General features: G+C 54.0%; 1 protein-coding gene across 2 annotated transcripts in view; it reads left to right on the top strand.

Moving 5' to 3' along the window:
* Positions 1-21,452, top strand: part of GSG1L (GSG1 like) — a 201,086-nt gene that overhangs the window by 128,500 nt on the left and 51,134 nt on the right. The window contains exon 3 of one of the 2 annotated variants that reach the window (XM_030301416.2): positions 1,337-1,489. The exons of the other annotated variant lie outside the window; for it this stretch is intronic. Within the exon in view, the coding sequence (XP_030157276.1) occupies positions 1,337-1,489 (153 nt within the window). The remainder of the gene's footprint in view (positions 1-1,336; positions 1,490-21,452) is intronic. 2 annotated transcript variants of the gene reach the window in all.

Here is a 21,452-nt window from a genome sequence, read left to right as displayed (position 1 = left end):
CAGAGAATGCCCCCTAAACTAGGGGGCAAATGATGGCAGCCGAATTTTGGAAAAAACTGGGGGGCAGAGGGAGCTGTGGAGGCTCAGGGAATGTAAACATTTGAACAGCCAAACCACTGAAAGGATAGAGGGGCAGCCGGCATTCAGGAAGAGCTGGAACCAGGCACTCACGCTGTCATAAGGCTCAGGTTCTCAGGGCGCCTGGCTGGCCCAATTGGAAGAGCTTGCGAACCGCCCCCCCCCCACCCCCCACCCCGTGAGTTCAAGCCCCACCTTGATCTTTTTTTTTTTTAAACAAGTAAGATGACTGGGGCATCTGGGTGGCTCAGGCAATTGAGCCACCGATTTGGGCTCAGGTCAGGATCTCATGGTTCATGGGTTTGAGCCCCACGCAGGGCTCTGTGCTGACAGCTCAGAGCCTGGAGCCTGCTTCACATTCTGTCTCCCCCTCTCTCTCTCTCTGCCCCTGCCCTGTTCGGCTTTGTCTCGCTCTCAAAAGTAAATAAACATTAAAAATAAATAAGATTACTTAAATAAATCAACTTAAAAAAAAAAAAAAGGCTCACACCCCGATTTGACACCCCCCCCCCCCCGGTCTATTTCGGTGCTTCCGAGCACGCGGATTGCTACAGGGCAGGACTTTGATTGGCCAATTCTAGGCCACGTGATCAAACCCGACCAATCGGCTCTGCCCAGGAAGACCGGGCCGCTTTAGGACACCGCGGGTCCCGGGGAGAGTCGCGAGGTTGAAGCTGTGGCCACGGGAGTGGCATTTTCTAGAAAAAAAAGTGGAGTAGGGTACAGGGCCGATAGAAATGTAGGGGTGCGCTCCTAGCTGCGGGTGACAGAGAACTTGGCCCCGAAAGCTTCGACGGTGGGGAAGCCCTCGGGGCTGGTGATTGGCCCAGTGGTGTCACCACTGCTCAGCAACTACAGTGGCAGCTTCATCTTAAGGCGGGTACCCTCCTGGCCATCAGGTGGCTCCCTGGCGCAGCCATCTACCAGGTGCGAAGAGAAAGTGTGACCGGGACGCAGGTTCCTCCCTCCCGTCAGAACGGGCCCACAGAGGGGTCGCACGCCACTGCCCACCAGTGAGCGTCACCGGGGTGGGGGAGGGGGCGCTGGCCTCCACCAACTTAGGTTTGGGCACCTGCGCCAGGCCTGGTGCGGAGGACGGGAGGCCGTGATCAGCTGTGCCACGGGGACCCACCCTGGAATCGCGGCCCTTGCTCCAACAATTCGGACCCCCGCCGCGGGGCGTGGTGTGGAAGGTACACGGGGCAGGGTCACCCTGCGGCGTCCCTCATCTCACGGCCGCTCTGCCTCTGTCGTGCAGGGGTCCTGTGGCTGTCGGTGGTGTCCGAGGTGCTGTACATCCTCCTGCTGGTGGTCGGCTTCAGCCTCATGTGTCTCGAGCTCTTCCACTCCAGCAATGTCATCGACGGGCTCAAGCTCAACGCCTTCGCAGCTGTCTTCACGGTGCTGTCCGGTAAGGCGGAGGGCCTCTGGCGGTGGGGCCTAACCCTGGACCTCCGGCAGAGCGGAACGTGGGTGCTGGAGCCGCCCCCGGGCCGAGTCCTGGCTGTTCCCACCGGGTGACCTTGCGCCCATCACTCCGCTGCTCTGAGCCTCCGCGTTACGGTTTTAAAACGGGATTTGCGCGCTCGCGTACTCATTCAGTGGTTGTTGAATATCGTGTGCCAGGTACCGTGCTAACAATAAGGACTGGGGCTTTCCTAACGGAGGGACCGTTCCAGAGCCCGTGGAGTTTAACAGGTGTGGGAGAGAGAGGTGGGTTAGCCTGACGTGTATTCAAGGGATGACCACCCCACGCCCTCGTGGCGGACTGTATTTGTGGGACAGGGCACAGGGAGGTGGTGTATTGGCATGAGTGGATGATGGTGTCTTCCATAGAGACATGAAGGGGGGGCCCGTTTTGGGGTGGCCCGCACATCACTCATCTGCTTTGGCTTATTTGCCTTTGAGACAAACGTGTGGAAGCTGGAGGGGAGCAAACACATCTAGAAGCTCAGCTACTAGTGTGGGGTGGGCAGAGACAGTGTGTAAAGGCCACAGAGCCAGGGGTTTTGGGGGCTTTAGGGGGAACAGGACGGTCAGGACATTGTGACTCAGGGAGCCGGAGACAGAAGACTCCAAGAAAAGGCCATTGGATTAGGTGGCCAGGAGCCCAGAGTTGGTTCAGCAATTCCAGGTCACGAGGGGTTAAGCAGGGAATGTGCCAGAGAGGAGTAAAAGGAGCCTCCAAACCATAACTTCAGGCAGCCTGACAGATAGAGTGGTGGCTTGGCTGTGCAAGACATCTGTTCCTAAAAAGCCAAGTGTAAATTGAATTTCTATAAATCTAATCCTATTCTTCATGCGTTGGAAGAAGCCTCTATTTAATGAAACCGAAACGAGGCGCCTTTTGGTAAGGGACATAATCTCCCCCTAACTGAAGTATGTGTGTACAACAGAGGGGACGGACACTTAGGCTGTCCCTCAAATGTGAGTGGAGGCAACAGAACCCTGTAGGGGGCAGTAGCTATGACATAGTCACCAATAATCATCTATATTTTTCCTATCGCGCTGTCGTTGGGGCAGATACCCTGAAATGCTTTCATTCAAACATGTGATAATGCCAGAGCTTCTGCTGCATCTTGTTACCTCGCGCGTTAACGAAGAAGCACATATATTCCCATGCCACGAACTTGTTTGAATGTTTCGCTAACTAGATTTCCATACAAGGGGTTTGCTTTATAATCCCACGTATTTTATTTTGTGTATCCGGAGACACTATTCTCAGGAGGGACCTAGAGGTCCAGATGGCCAGAGCCCCTGATCTTGTGTCCCGTGGCTGGCATCTGGGCAGGGACGGGATGGGCCCGGACCCCCAAGATGGGGAAGGTGGGAAAAGCAGGTAGTGGGGGTGATGGATCCGATCTGAGCAGGTGGAGTGTGATGTGCTGTGAGGTGTCCAGTCTCCTCTCTCTTGTTAGCGGCTTCACCTTTTCTTTCCTCTCCCCACTGCAAGCATCGAAGAGTCCCCTTATCCCGGGCACCCAGCCCTCCCCCTCAACCTGCTCGTTCCAGTCACAGAACAAAAGCGGGTGGGCGGCCCGAGGCAACCATCCCCAAGTCTTCAAGCAGACCTCTCTTGGGGTAGGAGGTGGGGGCTCCTTCCCCTGCCTCAAAGGGCTCATCAAAGCTTTCACCCCTCAAAAAGCCTGCCCCCAGAGGCCCACTGCTGAAGAAAATAAGATTGTCTTCAGTAATTTCAGACACATAAACAATACAGGGCTCAGGGAGGTTAATTGACTTGCCCAGGGTCACACAGCTGGTCAGTTACGGAGCCAGGATTAAACCCAGCTCCTGCTGGCTTCAAAGCCCCGTGCTCTTTTCATAGGATCCGAGCTGCAGGGGTGACCGGGCTGGAGGGAGAAGACTTTTAAGTCTTCAGAAAACAGTAACTAAGAAGCATGTGTGAGCCAGCTGACGTCATGAGACAGAAGTAGCAAGTGGTGGAGAGAAAGGATTTTGTATTCACGCCTGGGAGAAGATAAGTTGGGGGGGGGGGCAACAGGACACCAAGAGAGGGCTGCGTGGCCCTGGAGCCCCTGGCCTTTCCGGAGCCCCCTGAGAACAGGGTAAGGGGTGGGGAGGGGCCCGGAGGAGGGGGGTGACCTTCGGGTTTGCTCTGATGGGAGGAAAAGGAGTGTGCAAGCCCCGTGACCAAGTCCTCTGATGCTGCCAGCCCAGCTTATGCCGAGGGGTCTTCAGCCCAAGGTCAACACCTTCTATGGTAGACGGGAAAGCAGAATTGGGGCAGCCCCTACTGTACCCAATTATGATCAATTATTATAATGAACCAAGTGATTATGATCCATGGTAATAGCCAGTGCCGGCCGAGGTGCCACCGTGCACTGGCACGGGGTTCAGCCTGCCCACACGTGTTAGCATCTTTACCCCTCACGGTGCCCTTGCAGGGGAGGGTCTGACCCTGCGTGTGTTCCGCAGATGGGAGTGCCGACTTGCCTGCAGTCACGTAGCTGCTAGGCTGTTGGACCCCCAGCCGAGCCTGCCCTATAAAGTGCTTTGAGTAGGGCTTAGCACCTGGGACTCTTGTCGTTATGATTAGCCCCCACTGTTTTCCAATAAGCTGAGGGGCAGATCATGGCCCCAGGGACCAGCCCCGCCACAGCCACAGCGAGGCCCAGGGGTTCATGCTCTTCAGCGAAGGGAGGAGCTGGTGACAGGTTCCGGCCAGCGGGGCTGTGTTCCTCGCACAAGGTGGTTGTACAGACAGGGACGGCCCCTGAGGCCTGGGTGTGGGGGCTGTGGTTGCTGGCCCACTGGCCCAGGGCCTAGGGCTCACAGTACTTTTAGGGCCCCACGAAATGTTTTAATTTTGACTACTTTTCAAATTGGGAGAAAAAAAAAATTAATGTAATAGTAATGAAATTGTAAGAGTGAATCCAGACCGGATCATAATTGTCCTTCTACTGTTGCAGTCATAACGTACAAGTTTTACCATTTCTTTAAAAAAAAAAATTTTTTTAATGTTTATTTATTCTTGAGGGAGAAAGAGACACAGAATGTGAGCAGGGGAGGGGCAGAGAGAGAGGGAGACACAGAATCCGAAGCAGGCTCCGGGCTGTCAGCACAGAGCCCAATGTGGGCCTCGAACCTGCGAACCGTGAGATCAGACCTGAGCTGAAGCCGGGTGCTCAACCGACTGAGCCACGCAGGTGCCCCTACCATTTCCTTTATGGAGGAGACAAAAGTGCTTGGGGCCCCTGCACGTCTTGAGGTGACCCTGCAGTGGGTCACAGCTTTTCTCGGGCTCTCGGGACTGAGCAAGACCGATTCCAGCACAGGGGGGTGACTCCAGCTAGCAGCGTCCCCTTGCCCAGTCCTGCGACTTCAGCCAAGAGGTGCTGGGAAAGACAGAACTCCCTGTTTCTTTCCCCAGTGACCAGAGTCTTAAACAGCAGAAGGGGTGTGCGAGCAGGCTGGAAGATGTCCGTTTTTCCCCAGTCCCTCTGAAAAATGAGACAGATCCACTTGGGAAAAACACAAAGTCATTTGGAGAGTCCCTGCACAGTCGAGCTAACTGTGGGCTTTTAGTAAAAACTGCAGTGGCACAGAAAGAAACGTGACCAATTCTGGGAAATAATCAGAGCTCGTGCAGAAGCCAGAAGGAGCATTTTGTTAAGTAAGAAGGGAAGGAGATTTTGCAATAAAACAAACAAATGGCCAAGGTGAGGTTGCTGTTTGGAATTGGGTTTCGGGAGCCATTTTCAGAGCGAGGTATGAATTGAAGAGGGAGCAGCTCCACGGCCTGCGAGGTGGAAATTACAGACAGAGGCTTAGGGACCTTAGAGCTTCTCTTAGTGTGGTGATTTGTAACGTCTTACCATAAACCATCACTTATTATTTTAGGATGAGTTTCTTGATAATTCTTGGGTCTGTGCTAAAAAAGAATCCCACATTAATAACCCCCTCTGTTCAGTCTCCCTGCTCTGGTCAGACCGGGTCTTTTGTCCATAACCTGGAAGCAAGTACTTTTGTGTATTTTTGCATCTAACAATGCAGAGAGTCGAAGTCAGAGAAAAATGTTTTTCCATATTATTAAGGATTCTTTTGCTTGCAAGTGACAAGAACCCAGTCGTATTAGCTACCAGAGAAAAGAGGGTGATGATAGAACCCTATTGATTCACGTAATTGAAAAATACAAGGTGGCTGAGCTTCAGGCATGGCTGCATCCAGGTGTTCATGTCATCAGGTATCTATCTATATCTCCAAACTCTGCTTTTTTCTGACTTTGTTCTCAGCTAGGCTTTGTCCACGTGGAGAGAAAATGGTCCCGAGCGGCTCCAGGCTCACATAAGATTCCAGAGGTAGAGAGAGGTCCTTTCCAATAGCTCCTACAAAACCTCAAGGAGGATCGTGACTGGACCACAGGCTCATAGACTCATTCCTGAACCAGTCTCCACGCGAGAGAATGCAATACTCCGATCAGGCAGGCCTGGGTCCCTAGCCATACCCATGGCATGGGCTTAGCCATGGACCGAGCAGGATTATTACGCAGTGGTGGACAAGTGGTTGCCCAGACGAACAGGTTGACTGCAAATCCAAATGGCCTGTCAAGCCGGGAGGTCGTCAAGGAGGTCAGCGGTGGGGCTCAAGGACTCAGCCCCAGGAATGGCAGAGGTCTTCATCTGGATTCCTTCAAAGCAGATCCTAAGATGGAGATTTGGGTGCAGGTGGTTTATGTGGAAGGGGATCCCAGGAAGTTCGGCGGGAGAGTGGAGAAGAAGACAGGAAGGGAGGAAAGCCAGTAAAGGGAGAGTTGATGAGCAGGTGGCTGCTGGGGGCCCCTGGGGTTCTGTCCCGCTGGGCCCCTCTGAGTGTGCAGAACGGACCTCGGAACTGTTCACCCAACGAGTGAGAAAGCTAGTTTTACGTGCCGGCTAGCTCCTGTCCGTCACTAGTTAAGAGTCACTCCCAAGGCGGCCTTACCGCAGGCCACCCTCATTTCTGACCAGCTGAGGAATTCGGGGTTCCCACAACCCCCTCGTGCTAGTCCCCCGGCACTGCTCACAGAACTCAGGGCAGCGCTATATTTAGGATTACAGTATTGTTGTAAAGGGTGCAGTCGGGGCTGTAAAGGGTGCAGTCGGGGCCGCCAAAAGAAGAGACTCTCAGGGTGGGGTCTGGGAGGGCCTCAGAGGCAGGCCCTCCGTGCCCACCTGATTCGGCAGAATCAGTGCACCGTCCTTGTGGCCCAGCAGTGTTGTTCGTGAACCAGGAAGCTCACTGGAGCCTGGGGGCCTGAGTGTTTACTGGGGACTCATTGCTCGGGCATGATTGATTGGTTGGTATTGAGCCAGCTGAAAGCCCTATGCTCTGATCACAGGTAGGATACCTCTCTCTCTCTCTCCCTCTCTCTCTCTCTCCCCCTCTCTCTCTCTCTCTCCCAGCCCCCATCTTCAGTCCTCTCATTCATTAGCAAAACCTCAGGCGTGATCCAATGACTCCTGAATAACAAAGACCCTCCAATTACTCAGGAAATCCCAAGGATTTAGAGTTCCCCTCTCAGAACTGAGGAAGAAGGCCAGTCACATTCTTTATTAAACAGGGGTCTGGGTGGGCCAACTGGAAGCCGTATGGTAGCTGAGTTGTCGCCTGCCTGCAGCCGGGTTTTGTTTGGGCCGACTGGCGGCACCGATCACATTTGAGGCGGGGAGGGGCCTGGACGGTCTCCTCCTATTTGGGACAAGTACCTTAAGCACTTGCAGGAGGGCTGGGCCTGCTTGGCCCGAGGGCTTCCGTGGGGAGTCCTGGAGGGTGTGGGATGCCTCTCTCCAGCTCCCGGTTCCAACCCCTCCTGTGTCCACGAGGTGGTTGATCACAGTATCTGGTCTGAAACCCTTCCAGCCAGAAGTATCCCAGAATCCAGAACTTTCCAGATTTGGGAAGGTAACGTGATACCTAGACCATCTATTACCTAACACTGCAGGGGGGGCTGGGCAGCACCCTGTAAGCAAACACATTCATATTTCTGCATAAAGCCCATGAATATTCATGCTAGGGGGATAAATAAAGGTAGTAGCTTCACATCCATTCAGGTCAGGCCTTCCTGCTGAATGCGTTCAGGCCAAGTCAGATTTCTGTGTCTAAAATGAGTTACAAAGAAGCTTTTGGATTTCAGAATTTCAGAGAATTTGAAACCGTAGACAGGAAATTATAGGCTCGGTAGCTGCCGTTTATTGAGTGTCTACTGTGGGCTAGGCACCTTCTAAACACATTCCCTCTGTCGAACCCTGTGATGCTAGGTGCTATTACTACGCCCCATTTTACAGTTGAGAAAACTGAGGCACAGGGCTGGTAAGTGAAGTTCCATGTGCTTCACTACTGCACGGGTCCACGCAGGCTGCTGCTGCCGCCGCCCTGTGCACAGCATCCCCTCTGGTCCCCGGGGTTCTTTGTCGCTAGGGCCAGATGGGAGATGGGAGAACGAGGCTGATACTTTCAGTACCTGTGGTCTTATCACTCCAGAACAGACGTCCCGAATCCAGGTCCCACAGGGACAGTGTAGGGGACAGCAACGGGTAAAGCCAGCTGGAAGCAGTGACCCTGAGGACCGTGGCAAACGGTCAGCAGCCCACGGTTGCCACGGAGAAATAGGGCTGGCCTCCCGGGAAAGCCCAAATCTGGCTTTTTATGAGAAAATCAGATTTTTAACTCAGTTGTTTCTAAAATAGCTTTATTGAGGCACGATTGGTATATCATGAAGCGCACCCATGTGAAGAGTACAGTCGAACGGGTTCCCACAACCATCGCCATGATCCAGTCTTAAAACCTTTTTATCACCCCCCCCCCCGCCGCAAAATCCTCTGTACCCACAAACCCTTCTTACTTGCCTCCAAGTCCCCCAGCCGTGGGCAACACTAGTCTTTCTGTCTCCATCGCTCTGCCCGTCCCGGACATTCTGGATCAGTGAAATGACACGACACGTGGTCTCTCATGACTGGCTTCTTTCACTCGGCGTGAGGTCCTCACGGTTCGTCCGTGTCGCAGCAGGGTGTGGGCACTCTGTTCCTTTTTGCCGCCGAACGACGTTCCGTGGTGCACAGACCCAGCACGTCGTGCCTCTCCACTTAGGAGTGGATGGCCCTGTGTGTTGTTTCCACCTTTTGGCTGGCTGGGAGCATTCTGCCGTGAGGCCACGACCCCCCACGTACCAAAGTTTGTGGGGACGTGTGCTTTCCTAGGGGAGGAAAGGTTGGGTCGTGTGGTGACGCTGAGCTTCAGCTTTTTAACTCAAAACGTTTTTTTTTTTTTTTTTTAACGTTTATTCATTTTTGAGACAGAGAGAGACAGAGCATGAATGGGGGAGGGGCAGAGAGAGGGAGACACAGACTCTGAAACAGGCTCCAGGCTCTGAGCTGTCAGCACAGGGCCCGACGCGGGGCTCGAACTCACGGACCGCGAGATCATGACCTGAGCCGAAGTCGGATGCCCAACCGACTGAGCCACCCAGGCGCCCCTTAACTCAAAACGTTTTAAATGTGCCAGCCGACAGAACCTCACTGCAGACCCTCGTCTCCCTCCCTGGCCCCAGCCAAAAACAGAAACCAACTGGTTTTCGTCCTGAGGACTAGAGCGAAGACAGCTCCCTCTTTCTCTCCTCCCACCTCCCCACTCAGAGGCCCCTGACCTAATCTCAGTACATTAAGGCTTCTGGAAATGAAAGCCAGGAACGGAAGGATTTGCAGATGGGTTTTTCCTGCCCCTTTCCTGCAAAACCTCTGGGATAAGGAAGTTCAGAGCCTCTGAATGATGGGAAAGCTAAGCGGGGGAGGGGGGAGGGGGATTGGAATCAAGGGGAAAAAACACAAATTAACATCTTAAAATATTATCCAGCCACACCCATTTGCTTAAGGATCAGTTGGCATACCGCGGTGTGCCCGAGGTTAATATTCAGCAAACGTACAGCTCTCCGTGTGATCAAGTTCCAGCCCCTCTAGAGATGTAAAAATATATAGAAGTCTTTTCTCACTTAGCCTAATTTGACCACTTTCAGGATTTTTTTTTTTTTAAACGAAGTCTGTTTTTGCCATTTCTGGTTGGTATTTATCAAAGGTTACATTTGTAGAATCAGATCCAGAACCTTCCCCTGACTACAAAGCGTGGCCTTTGCCTTCCTCTCGAACTAACTCCTGTCCTGCATTTCAGTCCCTCCTGGCTGTTCCTCGCACTCTGAGCTGGTCCAGTCCAACCCCGGGGCTGCTGGCTAGCTCCCTCACTCCTTCAGGCCCGTCTCAAAGGTCACCTCCTTAGGGGGTCCTCCCCCCCCTTGCTATCTATTCCCTCCTGTATTGTTTTTCTTCATGGTTCACAGCTTGCCTCACGCACTCAGCACTCAGTGGATGTCTGTTGAATGATACAAGAACTTATATACCCTTTTGGTTACTAATGGCACCCCTCCCTTCTCCCCAGACCAGGATTTCTCGACCTTTGCCCAACGTTGCATGCCAGATCATTCTTTGTTGTGGGACGAGAGGGGCTGTCCTGGACATGGTGGGATCAGCGGCATCCTTGGTCTCTGCCTGCCGGATGCCCCGGTAGCACCCCCGCCCCCAAGTCACGACAACCACGGTGTCTCCAGACACTGCCGAATGTTCCTTGGGAGGCGAAGTCCTGCCTGGCTGAGGACCATGCCCTACACGGTGGGCTCTGTGAGAGCGGAGGCCTTGTCTCTCTCCTTCACTGCTGCAACCCAAAAGCCTGGCCCTCTCAGTTCATCCTCGGTGAACGCGTGAGAGCCGCAGAGGCGACTAGAGTCCCCGCAGCGGGGCTGCTGGTGCTTGAGCCTTTGGGTTTGCAGTTTGGGCTCACAGAGCAAGCGTGGACCCTGGAACCGGACAGACGGGATCCGACCCCAGCGGAGTCACATCTCGCTGCGCAGCCTGGGGCAAGTTACCTGTATTCTCCGAGCCCCTGCGTAGCCGGTGAAAAAGCAGCGCCAGGATGATTCTGAGCAATGAGATGACACCACCCACGGAAGAGCCAGTGGCGCGAGTGGACATGTGGAGTGTGCTCAGTACTTGCTTGTTAAACAGGGTTGAGCTCTCGGGTGAGAACAGGGGCCCGGATGCACTGGTGCGTGCCTAACCGAACCAAGGATCGGCGACCATGCCTCCTGGCCGCTCTGGTTCGGATGATAAGCTATCTGCCTGCCCCGTTTATGGGGCACTTTGCACGGGCATTACTCCGTGTCTGTATCCTTAGTTCCTTAAAAGAGTGCATATCTTGCCCTCGTGTTTCCTGAGGCGGAAACCACCCAGCCACCTGCCCCAGCGCCAGCCCCTCCCTCGGATTTGCTCTTTCCTCCTGCCTCCGGGCTCCTTCCTTTCCCCTTGGCTTCTCTCTGCTTCCTGGGGCCACGGGACTTCAGTTTCAAATGTATTTTGACTCCGCGTTGCTGCCGGTCATCTGGGCTTCGTTTTCCGTGTGACTGCAGGTGGCGGGTGGTGCTGGGGGGGCAGAGGGCAGGGCTAGTCAGTTGGGAGCTGGGGGAGGTGGGCCCTGACCGCCAGCCTCTCCCCTGGGCGCAGATGGGTCTTTCACCCTGGGACAGACAGAAACTTGGAGAAACGCTCCGCATCAAATTAAGCCTTAAAGGCTGGTTGGAAAGGTGGGAGAGCCCTCGCTGTCAGGTAACGGGTGACAGAGGCAGACAGACATTCTTCCTTCATTTTGCCTCCCTCCTTCCGTCCGTCCCTCCCTCCCTTTCTTCCTTCCACAGATAGTCCTTGAGCATCTCCCCCCCCCCCCCCCGGGATCAGGTGCGGGCTCTCTGTCCTGGGGGCTTTTGTCTAGAGGGGGAGGCGGTGATTTAAGCAGTATTGGAGCCACTGATAGGAAGAAGCAGCCCCAAGGCTGTCACAGGGGACCTTGCCCAGAAGGGGGTGCGCCCTCTTGAGGCGTAAAGGATGGGGGTGGTTAGTGGGTGGCTGAGTTGGGGGAGGGGGTAAAGGGGGTTGGAGAGCGTGTTCCAGGGAGAAGGGCAGCAAGGAGGAGGGCCCCGGGCAGGCGCATGTTCTCAGGGCGGACAATCCCTGACGAGGTGGCCGTGGGAGGAGCCTGGAGAGCAAGGGCAGGCGGATGTGAGATCAGAGGTGGAGGGGGCAGGGCCTCCGTCTTCTCCCCAGGGCATCAGTGAAGGGTTTTCAGGGCAGGTTCGGGGAAGGTGCCACCTGGAGTGGCTGGTGGGGACTGTGCTGGTGGGGGTGGGGAAGTGGGGCGGGCTTGTGGCTGTCTGAGGATTCCGGGCCAGGAGACGTGGGGGCTTGCTATGGTGGGGTAGTGGGGAGCCCCTGAGGGTTTTAAGCAAGGAAGATGTGAGAGGGCTACTGGGATGGTCCAGGTGAGAGATGCGGGTGGCTTAGACCAGGGCGGCAATGGTGGAGGTGTGACAGGTGGTTGGCTACTGGATATGTTTGCAAGGTGGAACCAACAGGAGGTGCTGATGGGTCGCACTTCGGAGGGATGGGGTGGGGGTGGGGGCGGAGAAGGGGCAAGGAGATGAAGGCGGGGGTGGGGGGTGGGGGGGGAGGGGTGAAGGCTGGGGAGGAGGAAGGAGGGATGGGCATAGGGGCGGGAATCAGGAGCTCAGATTCGAGGCTAATTTGAGATGCCTGTGAGATGCTGCAGGTGAGTGAGATGCAGCCTCTGTCTCCAGGGAACCCAGAGCCGAGTTGGAGGAACCATCTAGGACATGTAGGACACAGCTTTGTGGCAACCGGGTGCGTTAAAGGCTGCCACACAGGCACGGAGAACATCGCAGTCATCTGCTGCACTTGGAGAGGTGAAGGGACCCCCCGCAGAGGTGACAAGTGGGCCATTCCTCGAACAGAGATTGGCAAAGAGTAGGGAAAGGCATTTCAGGCAGAAGGAACAGCAGGTGCAAAGGCAAGGAGGCCCAACAGGGTGAATCCATAGTTCACCCGCGGCTTCGGCGTGAGCTGGAGCATGGGGGGTGCGGGGAGAGATGCTGCTGGAGAGACGGCATGCTTGGCGGTTCAGACCTCCCTCTGGAGGCAGTGGGAGCCAGTGGAGGTTCTAGATCAGGGGAGTGCGATAGGCAGGAGTGCCTTTTTGGAAGGTCCTGTTCTGCTCCTCGGCCAGTCAGAGCGACCTCCTCCACAGGTGGAGGGGCGAGGATGTGCTTCCAGGGCAGTGTTTCTCAACCCTGTTTTCATCACTGCTCTCCTAGGAGCCTTGTTAGAAGTGCTTCTTCCTGATTCTCCCTTCCTCCGTGAAATTTTAACTCCACGGGTGTGCCGCATATCTGTTTATGTATTCTATGTACATCTGTGCTTTTTTATAAGAAGAGTTAGATTTTTTTTGCGTGTACAGGTGACCCTTGAACAACATGGGGGTTAGGAGTACTGACTCCCCGTGTGGTCAAAAATCCATGTATAGCTTTTAACCCTCACAAAACTTAACTACTAATAGCCTACTGTTGACAGGAAGCCGTACTGACAACATGAAGAATCGATTAATACATATTGGCATATGTATTAATACTGTATTCTTGGGGTGCCCGGGGGGGGCTCAGTCAGTTGAGCATCTGACTTCGGCTCAGGTCGTGATCTCATGGTTCGTGAGTTCAAGCCCCGTGTTAGGCTCTGTGCTGACAGCTCAGATCCTGGAGCCTGCTTTGGATTCTGTGTCTCCCTTTCTCTGCCCCTCCCCTGCTCGTGCTGTGTCTCTCAAAAATGAATAAACGTTAAAAAAATTTTTTTTAATTCTTCCAATAAAATAACCAGGGAAAGAAAATACAACTAACAATACCCTAAGTGGGGCGCCTGGGTGGCTCAGTTGGTTGATCATCTGACTCTTGACTTTGGGTCATGATTCCGGGGTTGTGGGATTGAGCCCCACATTAAGGTTCTCTGGATCTCTCTCTCTCTCTCTCTGCCCCTCTCCCCTGCTCATTCTCTCTCTCTCTCTCTTTCTAAAATTAAAAAAAAAGAGAATATATCACAAGAAAGAGAAAATACATCTAAAGTACTGTACTTATTGAAAAAACAATCCATGTTGTAAGTGAACCCGTGCTGTTCAAACCCGTGTTGTTCAAGCTTGACTGCTGATGGGGGCCTTGCTGAGTTGAGCATGTTCCCTTTAGGCTGCCTCTGGCAGAGGGAGTTAAGCGATGCCCTGCGAACCCCGGGGCTGGCCTCTGCCCTCCTCTGATTGGCTGGCTGTGGGTCTTTGCTGCCTTCATTAGTTGTGTGTGATTTAATTTGCTTCCACTGAGCAACTGCTAGGCACCATGCGTGTGCGAGATCTGGGGGGCAGATCTGAGCAGGGCCCGGCCCTGCTCTCTGCGGGCTTATCGCCAGGGTGTGGCCAGCCGACAGGCTGCCAAGGACGGGGGGGGGGGGGGGGGGAGGTCCTCGTCCTGGGGTTGCTCAGAGAGATCGAGACTGCAGCAAAGTTGAGCCCCCATGAGAACTGTAGTGTTTTGTTTTTAAATAAAATTCCAGTTACCAGGAAAGTCGATCGCCTGTACGTTGCTGGCAGGAATGTGAAACGCTACAGCCACTCTGGAAAATACTTCGGCAGTTCCTTCTCAAAAGTAAAAACGGTCCCAGCAATTGCGCTCTTGGGCATTGATCCCAGAAAAAGGAAGACTTCTTTTCACGCAGGAAACTGTACATGAATGTTCATAGCGGCTTCATTTGTAAGAGCCCCAAGCTGGAAACTAACCAAATGTCCTTCAGTGGAGGAGTAAATAAATGAACCGTGACATATCCACACCATGGAATAGTACTCAGCAACAAAAAGGAACCAACCAACTGCTAGAAATAACACGCGTTGGTGAGGATGTGGAGACAAGGGAATGCACTGTGGGCGCGAATGCAGGCTGGTGCAGCTCCTCTGGAAAACCGCAGGGAGGTTCCTCAAAAAATTAAAAATAGAAGTACCCTATAACCCAGAAATTCCACTACTGGGATTCACACAAAGAAAAAACCACTACTTTGAAAAGATATACGCACCCCTATGCTAACAGCAGCGTTATTTACGATAGCCAAGAAATGGAGGCAGCCCAAGTGTCCAGCCATAGATGAGTGGATAGAGATGTGGTGTGTATACACAATGGAATATTACTCGGCCATAAAAAAGGAATGAGATCTTGCCGTTTGTAACGTGGATGGACCTAGAGGGAATAAGCGAATAAGTCAGAGAAAGTCAAATACCATGTGAGTTCACTGACATGCAGGATTTTAAAAAACAAAACAAATGAACGGACACAAAAACAAACAGACGCTTAAATACAGAGCACACACTGGCAGTTGCCAGAGGGGAGGTGGCTGGGCGGGGTGGGGGGGGGGGTGAAACAGGTGACAGGGATTAAGGGGTACAAGCTTCTAGTGACAAAACAAGCCAGGGGGGTGGAAAGCACAGCACAGGGAATGCAGTCAGTAACACTCTCCGGTGACAGAGGCCGACAACACTCAGCATGGAGAGCACGAGTCACGTATAGAGTTGTCGAGTCACTACGTTGTCCACCTGAAACAAATACAACATTGTATGTCAAGTATACTTCAATAAGATTCTTTTTCAGGGAACTGGTCACTGATAACACACAACAACTTGGACGGACCTAAAGGGTATTAAGTTGAGCGGGAAAGAGCCAATCTCTGAGGATACATATTGCACGATTCCATTCACGTAACATCTGTGTGATAACATAATTATAGACATGGAGAACAGACGAGGGGTTGCCAGGGAGTAGGAGTGGCAGAACGATGGGTGGGGCTATAAAGGGGTGACATTAGGGGGCTTGTGATGGTGCAGTCGAGTCTCTTGACTGCAGTGGTGAGTAGGCAAGGCTACGGACGTGACAAAATTGTCACAGAGCTATGCACACGCACACACACTCACAGGTGCATGCGTAACTGGGGAAACCTGAATCAACTCCATGGATTGGGTCAAGGGCAACTCCTTGACTTGGCTGTTGTACCCTAGGACCATATGGGTTGTGTGTTAATAGTGGGGGAAGGGTGTGTGAAACATTCCTGCACAGTTCTTTGCAATCTCCTGAAAATCAGTAATTATTTCAGAGTAAGAAACTTAAAAAAAGAAAATTCCAGGGGTGCCTGGGTGGCTCAGTCGGTGAAGGGTCCAACTTCGGCTCAGGTCACGATCTCACGGCTCAGGAGTTCGAGCCCTGCATTGGACTCTGTGCTGACAGCTCAGAGCCTGGAGCCTGCCTTGGGTTTTGTGTCTCCCTCTCTCTCTCTGCTCCTCCCCCTCACGTGCCGTCTGTCTGTCTCTCTCAAAAATAAATAAACGTTAAAAAAAAATTCCAGTTACTGGCGTTAGAACGTGCCTTAGAGGCGATGCAGTTGGAAACCTGTCCTTTTTTTTAAAGCTTATGTATTTTGAGAGAGAGTTCCACACAAGTGGAAGAGGGACAGAGAGAGAGGGAGAGAGAATCCCAAGCAGGCTCCATGCTTACAGTGCGGAGCCCGATGTGGGGCTCGATCTCCCAAACCTTGGGACAACAACCTGAGCCGAAATCAAGAGTAGGACGCTTAACCGACTGAACCATCCAAGCGCTCTGGAAACCTATCCTTTCTGTGTTCCCTAAGCCCCTGGGCCCACACTCTCCTGTAGCATTATTCTCACCTGTCTGTGGCAGGTCCCAGCAGATCAGAAGCAGAACTGAAACAGTCCTGAGTCCGGGGCCCCAGGAGAACAGGTGATGCCAAACTCAGCAGCCGTGGGAGGCCCAGAATGCACTGCTCTGCCCCTCCCACTTTGCTTGGGCCTCTCCCGCTGCCTGTCTCCTCCTTCCCTCCCTCCCGCTGCCCCTTGTCGGTGAACACGTGCTGACCTTGCCAGACCCAGCTCGAAGCTCACCTCCTTTTCCAGGCCTTTCCCCGCGCCCAGGTAAAGCGGGCCTTTCTCTCCCTCAGGTCCCTTTCGGGGGCCGAAAAGGGACCTGGGAGGGAAGATGGGTGAGAGAGTAGGAATACTGCAGGAACGGCACAGGGGACAGGAATGGCACAGGCCAGGGACAGGGACACATGGGCCCGGTGGGGCCTGCGAGGCTTGGTGGCCACAGGCTCCAACTAAACGGCACGGGTCCGATCAGACGGCTGAGGGTCGCCGAGGGAAACTGTGGACCCGTTGTCGCCAGAGTTTCCTACTTGTACAAGAGAAGCCGTAACTCCCAGATTTTAATGGAAATCCTCCAGATTTTTAAATGTTGGCAAAAAGAAAAAAAATATATCCATTTTTTACAGCTCTAGCCAACATCTGCAGGTTGGATTCAGCCCATGGGCTGCCAGTTTTAGATACAGCTTCTGTCTTTCTATTTTAGTATTTGTAATAATTGATTTTACTTCTCTATTTATGTCGTCCTCCTCATTAGCCTTGGGGGAATGGCCATGCCTTATCCACAGCTGTATTCTCAGTGGCTGGTCCAATGCTTTGCATATAGAGGACGCTTAATAAATATTTGTTGAAGGAATGAGTTGGAATGTTAGAAGCAAGTCAGGGCCTGCAGAGCAGTCTGAAGATTCTAGATGGGACCCAGGATCCGTTAGCTGGGAGTAGCCAGCGGGTCTTCAGGAGGTAGGGCTGAGGGGGCAGGCTGTGTCCTTGGCCTTGCCGAGGCTGGTCACGGTGATTGAAATTCCGCCACGTCCTCTGCGTGCTCTTGGAAGCACGGGTTGGGGGAATATGCAGGCCACTGGGCCTTTCGTACAAATGAGTCTGGCCCCAGGCACAGGGCCAGGCAGAAATTGGGCTTTGGGGGATAGGAGGAGGTGAGAATTTTAATAAGCTTAATAAAAACTGGAAGTAAAACCCACAGTCCTGGAACTGCTCAGTTCTAGCGGTTTTAAATGACTCAGTGGAGTGGGTATAGCAAGGGAAGCTGGGCGCTCAGGGGCCTGGTCTCAGGGGAAACATGAGGAGGCCCAGGCACTGGCCCAAGGGAAGGCTGGAGTCTGAGGGGCATGGCCAGGAAGGTGTCCTGGGGGTGTGGCCGGGAAGGGGCAGGGCCTGGGGGTGTGGCCTTAGGTAGACACTAAGTGGACAGGGCAGTTGGAGATCCTCAGGAGGAGCCTGGTCTGTCCTCTCCCAGTGGTCAGGACTTCAGCCGGCTGGGGACTATACAGGCACAGGGCGCAAACCCAGGGAAGTCGGTTGGGCGGGGAACTAAGCAGGGAAACTGAGACCAAAGCCCTGTTGTAGAAGAAAAGGCTGTGCTCTGGAGTCTCTTACACACGGTGGGGGAGGGTGGGGAGTCTCTTACACACGGAGGGGGGTGAGGGTCGAGTGTAGGGACCGGAGTTCTCCATTAACGGGAGGGGAGGAGGCTCCAAGGGACTCCTGGGACAACTTGTCGGGGCAGGGCTCACTAGTCTGCACCGGGCCTGACTGATCAGGGCAGGCGCCAGGCCCACCCTCAATTCCCAGGGACTCCCTTCACGGCACTAATGTCCCAGGCACTCTCCTTGCTGGAGCATGAGCTTTCAGACAGGATCGGGTCTGCCTCGTCGTTCCTGTAGCCCTAGTACCTGGCACAAAGCTGGCCTTCGTCAATGCTCGTTCATGAGAGGAGTGTGACAGAGCCTGCCTCGCAGTGACCGAAGAGGGTGCCTGTGGGTGGAAGGGGCACGCGGAGGGGGGACAGCAAAACCTTCCTGCCCCTCACATCAGCAGCTGTCCCCCACCCATAGGGAATGGAGGGGGGCTGCACCTAAGCTGCATGTATCAGCCTGAGCTCATTCTTAGGGTGGAGGCTGGAGACTCCCTGAAAAGTGCTCCACCACAGGTATGGAGAGGTGAAGGTGAGGAGCCACGATGTGTGTGGATGAAGGGCAGGTTGCCTGGGTGCGGATTCTGGCCTCACCACCAGCTGTGTGTCTTTGGTCAAGTCCTCTGTTTTCCCTGAGCCTTAACGACCCCTTCCCCCAAATAGGGTGAGAGTCCCACCTACCGTATGGGGGGTTGTGAGGATTTTAAGCAGTCAGCATGTGCCGAGCACTTAGCATCGTGCCTGGTATGTGGTTGGCTCTCGGGGTGATGACTGTAACACAACTGGTAATATCATGGCAGTTTGGGGATTTTCATGGCAGCTGCGATTTAGCATTACAGTGGGGATGCATATAGTTCACGTAAGGGGGGCGGGGGGGTGCACAGACCAGGCCAGACACAGAGAGGGAAGGATGAGTATGAGACACCCAGAAACAGAGAATCATAGTATAGATGGAGACCTAGACAACCAGAGACAGAGACAGAGGCGAAGACAGAGAGACGTACAGAGAAAAACAGGGGAAAAGGAATAGAGACACAGGGAGGCAGAACTGGAGAGACACAAAGAGGGAGAGTCTACGAAAGTGCATTTACCGCCTGTGTCTAGAGCACGGGTGCGGGTGGGGGTGGGGGGTGCAGCCAAGCCGTGCTGTTCATGTTTATCCAGTGAGGCCGCTTGTACCTCCTCCGCTCCCCACCCTGTGGCAGTTTCTGAATCCCCCAGGGACTGAGAAGCCCAGTCAAGCCGACGGAATAGCCAGGGTTTGGATCCCAGGTGGTGCTGGGGCAGGCGACACTTCCCAGGGAGATATCAAGCCAAAGGGGCCTGTGGATGATTCTTTTTAATTTTTTTTTGAGAGAGAGGAGAGAGAGAGAGAGCACGAGTGGGGGAGAGGGGCAGAGAGAGAGAGAAAGAGAGAGAGAGAGAGAGAGAGAGAGAGAGAGAGAGAGAATCCCAAGCAGGCTCCAAGCGCAGCGCGGAGCCTGACTTGGGGCTCAATCCCATGACCCTGGCACCATGACCTGAACCAAAACCAAGAGTCGGGCACTCAACCGACTGAGCCACCCAGGCACCCCACCCCACGAACCTTGATGAATCCAGTTCGGGAAAATATATGCCAAGTTACAGGCCGGGAGCAGGAAGATAAAAGGTCAGGTGCCCGGTGGACCTGGAATAGGAGCAGGATTGAGGTGGGGAGGAAGCAGGAGGGCCCGGCAGGTTGCTGGGCGGGCGCCGTGTGTGGCCAAGAGCCCCGTGGGTGGGAGCGGGCTGGGCCGCCTCAGAAGAGCACCTGGGCTGGCACCCTCACGGGGTCCTGAGGAGACCCAGGCCGCTCATTCTGCTAAAACCCTGTTCCTCCTTCTTCCTGCCTTCCCCTCCAGCCCCGGGTCAAGTAATGTCTCCTTGTGAAACCTTCAGCCGCGGCTACCAGCCTCTTGTCTATCCTTTTCCGTGCCTTGCTTTTTCCACTTAATATTTCTCGGGGGTCATTTTGGGTCAGCATATTTTAATCTACCCACTTCTTTTTCACTTGTGGATTATTAGCTTAGCATTTACTTAGCACCTTCTATGTGCCAGGGGCCGTTCGGGGCATTAGAGACACAACAGTGAACAAAATGGACACCGTTTCGGGGCGCCCGGGCGGCTCGGTCGGCGGAGCGTCCGACTTCGGCTCAGGTCAGGATCTCGCGGTTCGTGAGTTCGGGCCCCGCATCGGGCTCTGTGCCGACAGCTCGGAGCCCGGAGCCTGCTTCCGATTCTGTGTCTCCCTCTCTGTGTGCCCCTCCCCCACACGTGCTCTGGCTCTCTCTGCCTCTCAAAAATAAAGAAAACTAATAAAAAAATTTTTTTCAAAAAATGACACCGTTTCTGCTCCAAGGAGCTGCTGGGCTGGTAGGGAGAGATAACGGGTAAGTATGCAAATGACGTGTCGGGTGTGGTGGGTGTGGTTAGGGGAGGCCATTATGGCCAAGAGACATTTGAGCAGAAACATCTGAGGAGGAAATTGAATTCGTTCTTGCTGTGCAGCAAATTACCCCCAAACTCAGCCGTTTTATGGGGTCAGGGATCTAGGCACAGATGCGTTGGAAGCTCTGGCCCCAAGTCTCTCATGGGTCGCAGTCCAGCTGGGGGCCGGGGCTGTGGTCACCCCAGGGCTTGCTTGGGGCCGAGGCACCCACATACAAGCCCACACTCACGGTTGTGGCAGCTTCTGTTTCACGGGCTGGCCGCTTGGGCCTCTCCCAAGGGCCGCTTGCAACAGGGCCACCTGCTTCCCCCAGCACAACTGATCCGAGACAGAGAAAGAGAGAGAATACGTGCCAAGAAGAGAGCGAGAGAGAGCCCAAGATGGAAGCCATGGTGTTTTTTCGCAGCTAACGTCAGAAGCGACATTCCATCACATCTGTATTCTGTCAGCAAGCCCAGCCCATACTCTGCGGGAGGGGATTCCATAATGGTTCCGCAATGAGGCAGAGATCATACCAGGCCGTCTTTGAAGCTGCCTACCGCAGAAGTGGCGATCTGAGGGAAGAATGGCTCAGGTAGAGGGGTGGCAAGTGCAAAGGCCCTGACGTAGGACCATGCCCGGCACATTGAAGGGAAGACAAGGAGGCCAGAGTGGCTGGAGAGGAGAGAATGGGAGAGGTGGAGGAGGTCTGATCAGAGATGGAGATGGAGATTTCTCTTGCCGTCACTTAGTCCCTGGCCGGTGGACGTTCAGGGTATTTTTTAACCCTCTACGGCAATGAATATACTTGTCCACAGATGCAAATATGTCTGAGGGTGAATTCCCAGTGGTGAAACTGCTGGGTCAAAAGGAAGCTGCACTTTCAGCTTTGGCGGCCGTTGCCAGATTCCCTCCCCAAGAGCTGACCTTCCTGCCGGCCTCCTCTGAGGGTCCTTCATGCCTTTGACTTCACTGGTCCCTGCCCTGGCCTGCTGTCCTCTCCTGGCTGTTCCACATTAAAGAGTTGTGCTGTCTTCCCAGGCTCCCGTCTTCCCTCCGTCGCCCCCTCCCTCCAGACGGCCTCTGCCGCTGCAGATGGCTGGGGAGTCTAAGAGCCCCTTGGAGGACACTTCCCCTTGATGGAAATTCTCCGCGCTT

This window comes from Lynx canadensis, chromosome E3 (assembly GCF_007474595.2).
Source record: "Lynx canadensis isolate LIC74 chromosome E3, mLynCan4.pri.v2, whole genome shotgun sequence".
Lineage (NCBI taxonomy): Eukaryota > Metazoa > Chordata > Mammalia > Carnivora > Felidae > Lynx > Lynx canadensis.
Note: the sequence above shows the minus strand (reverse complement) of the source record. Positions and strands in the feature narration are given on the sequence as shown.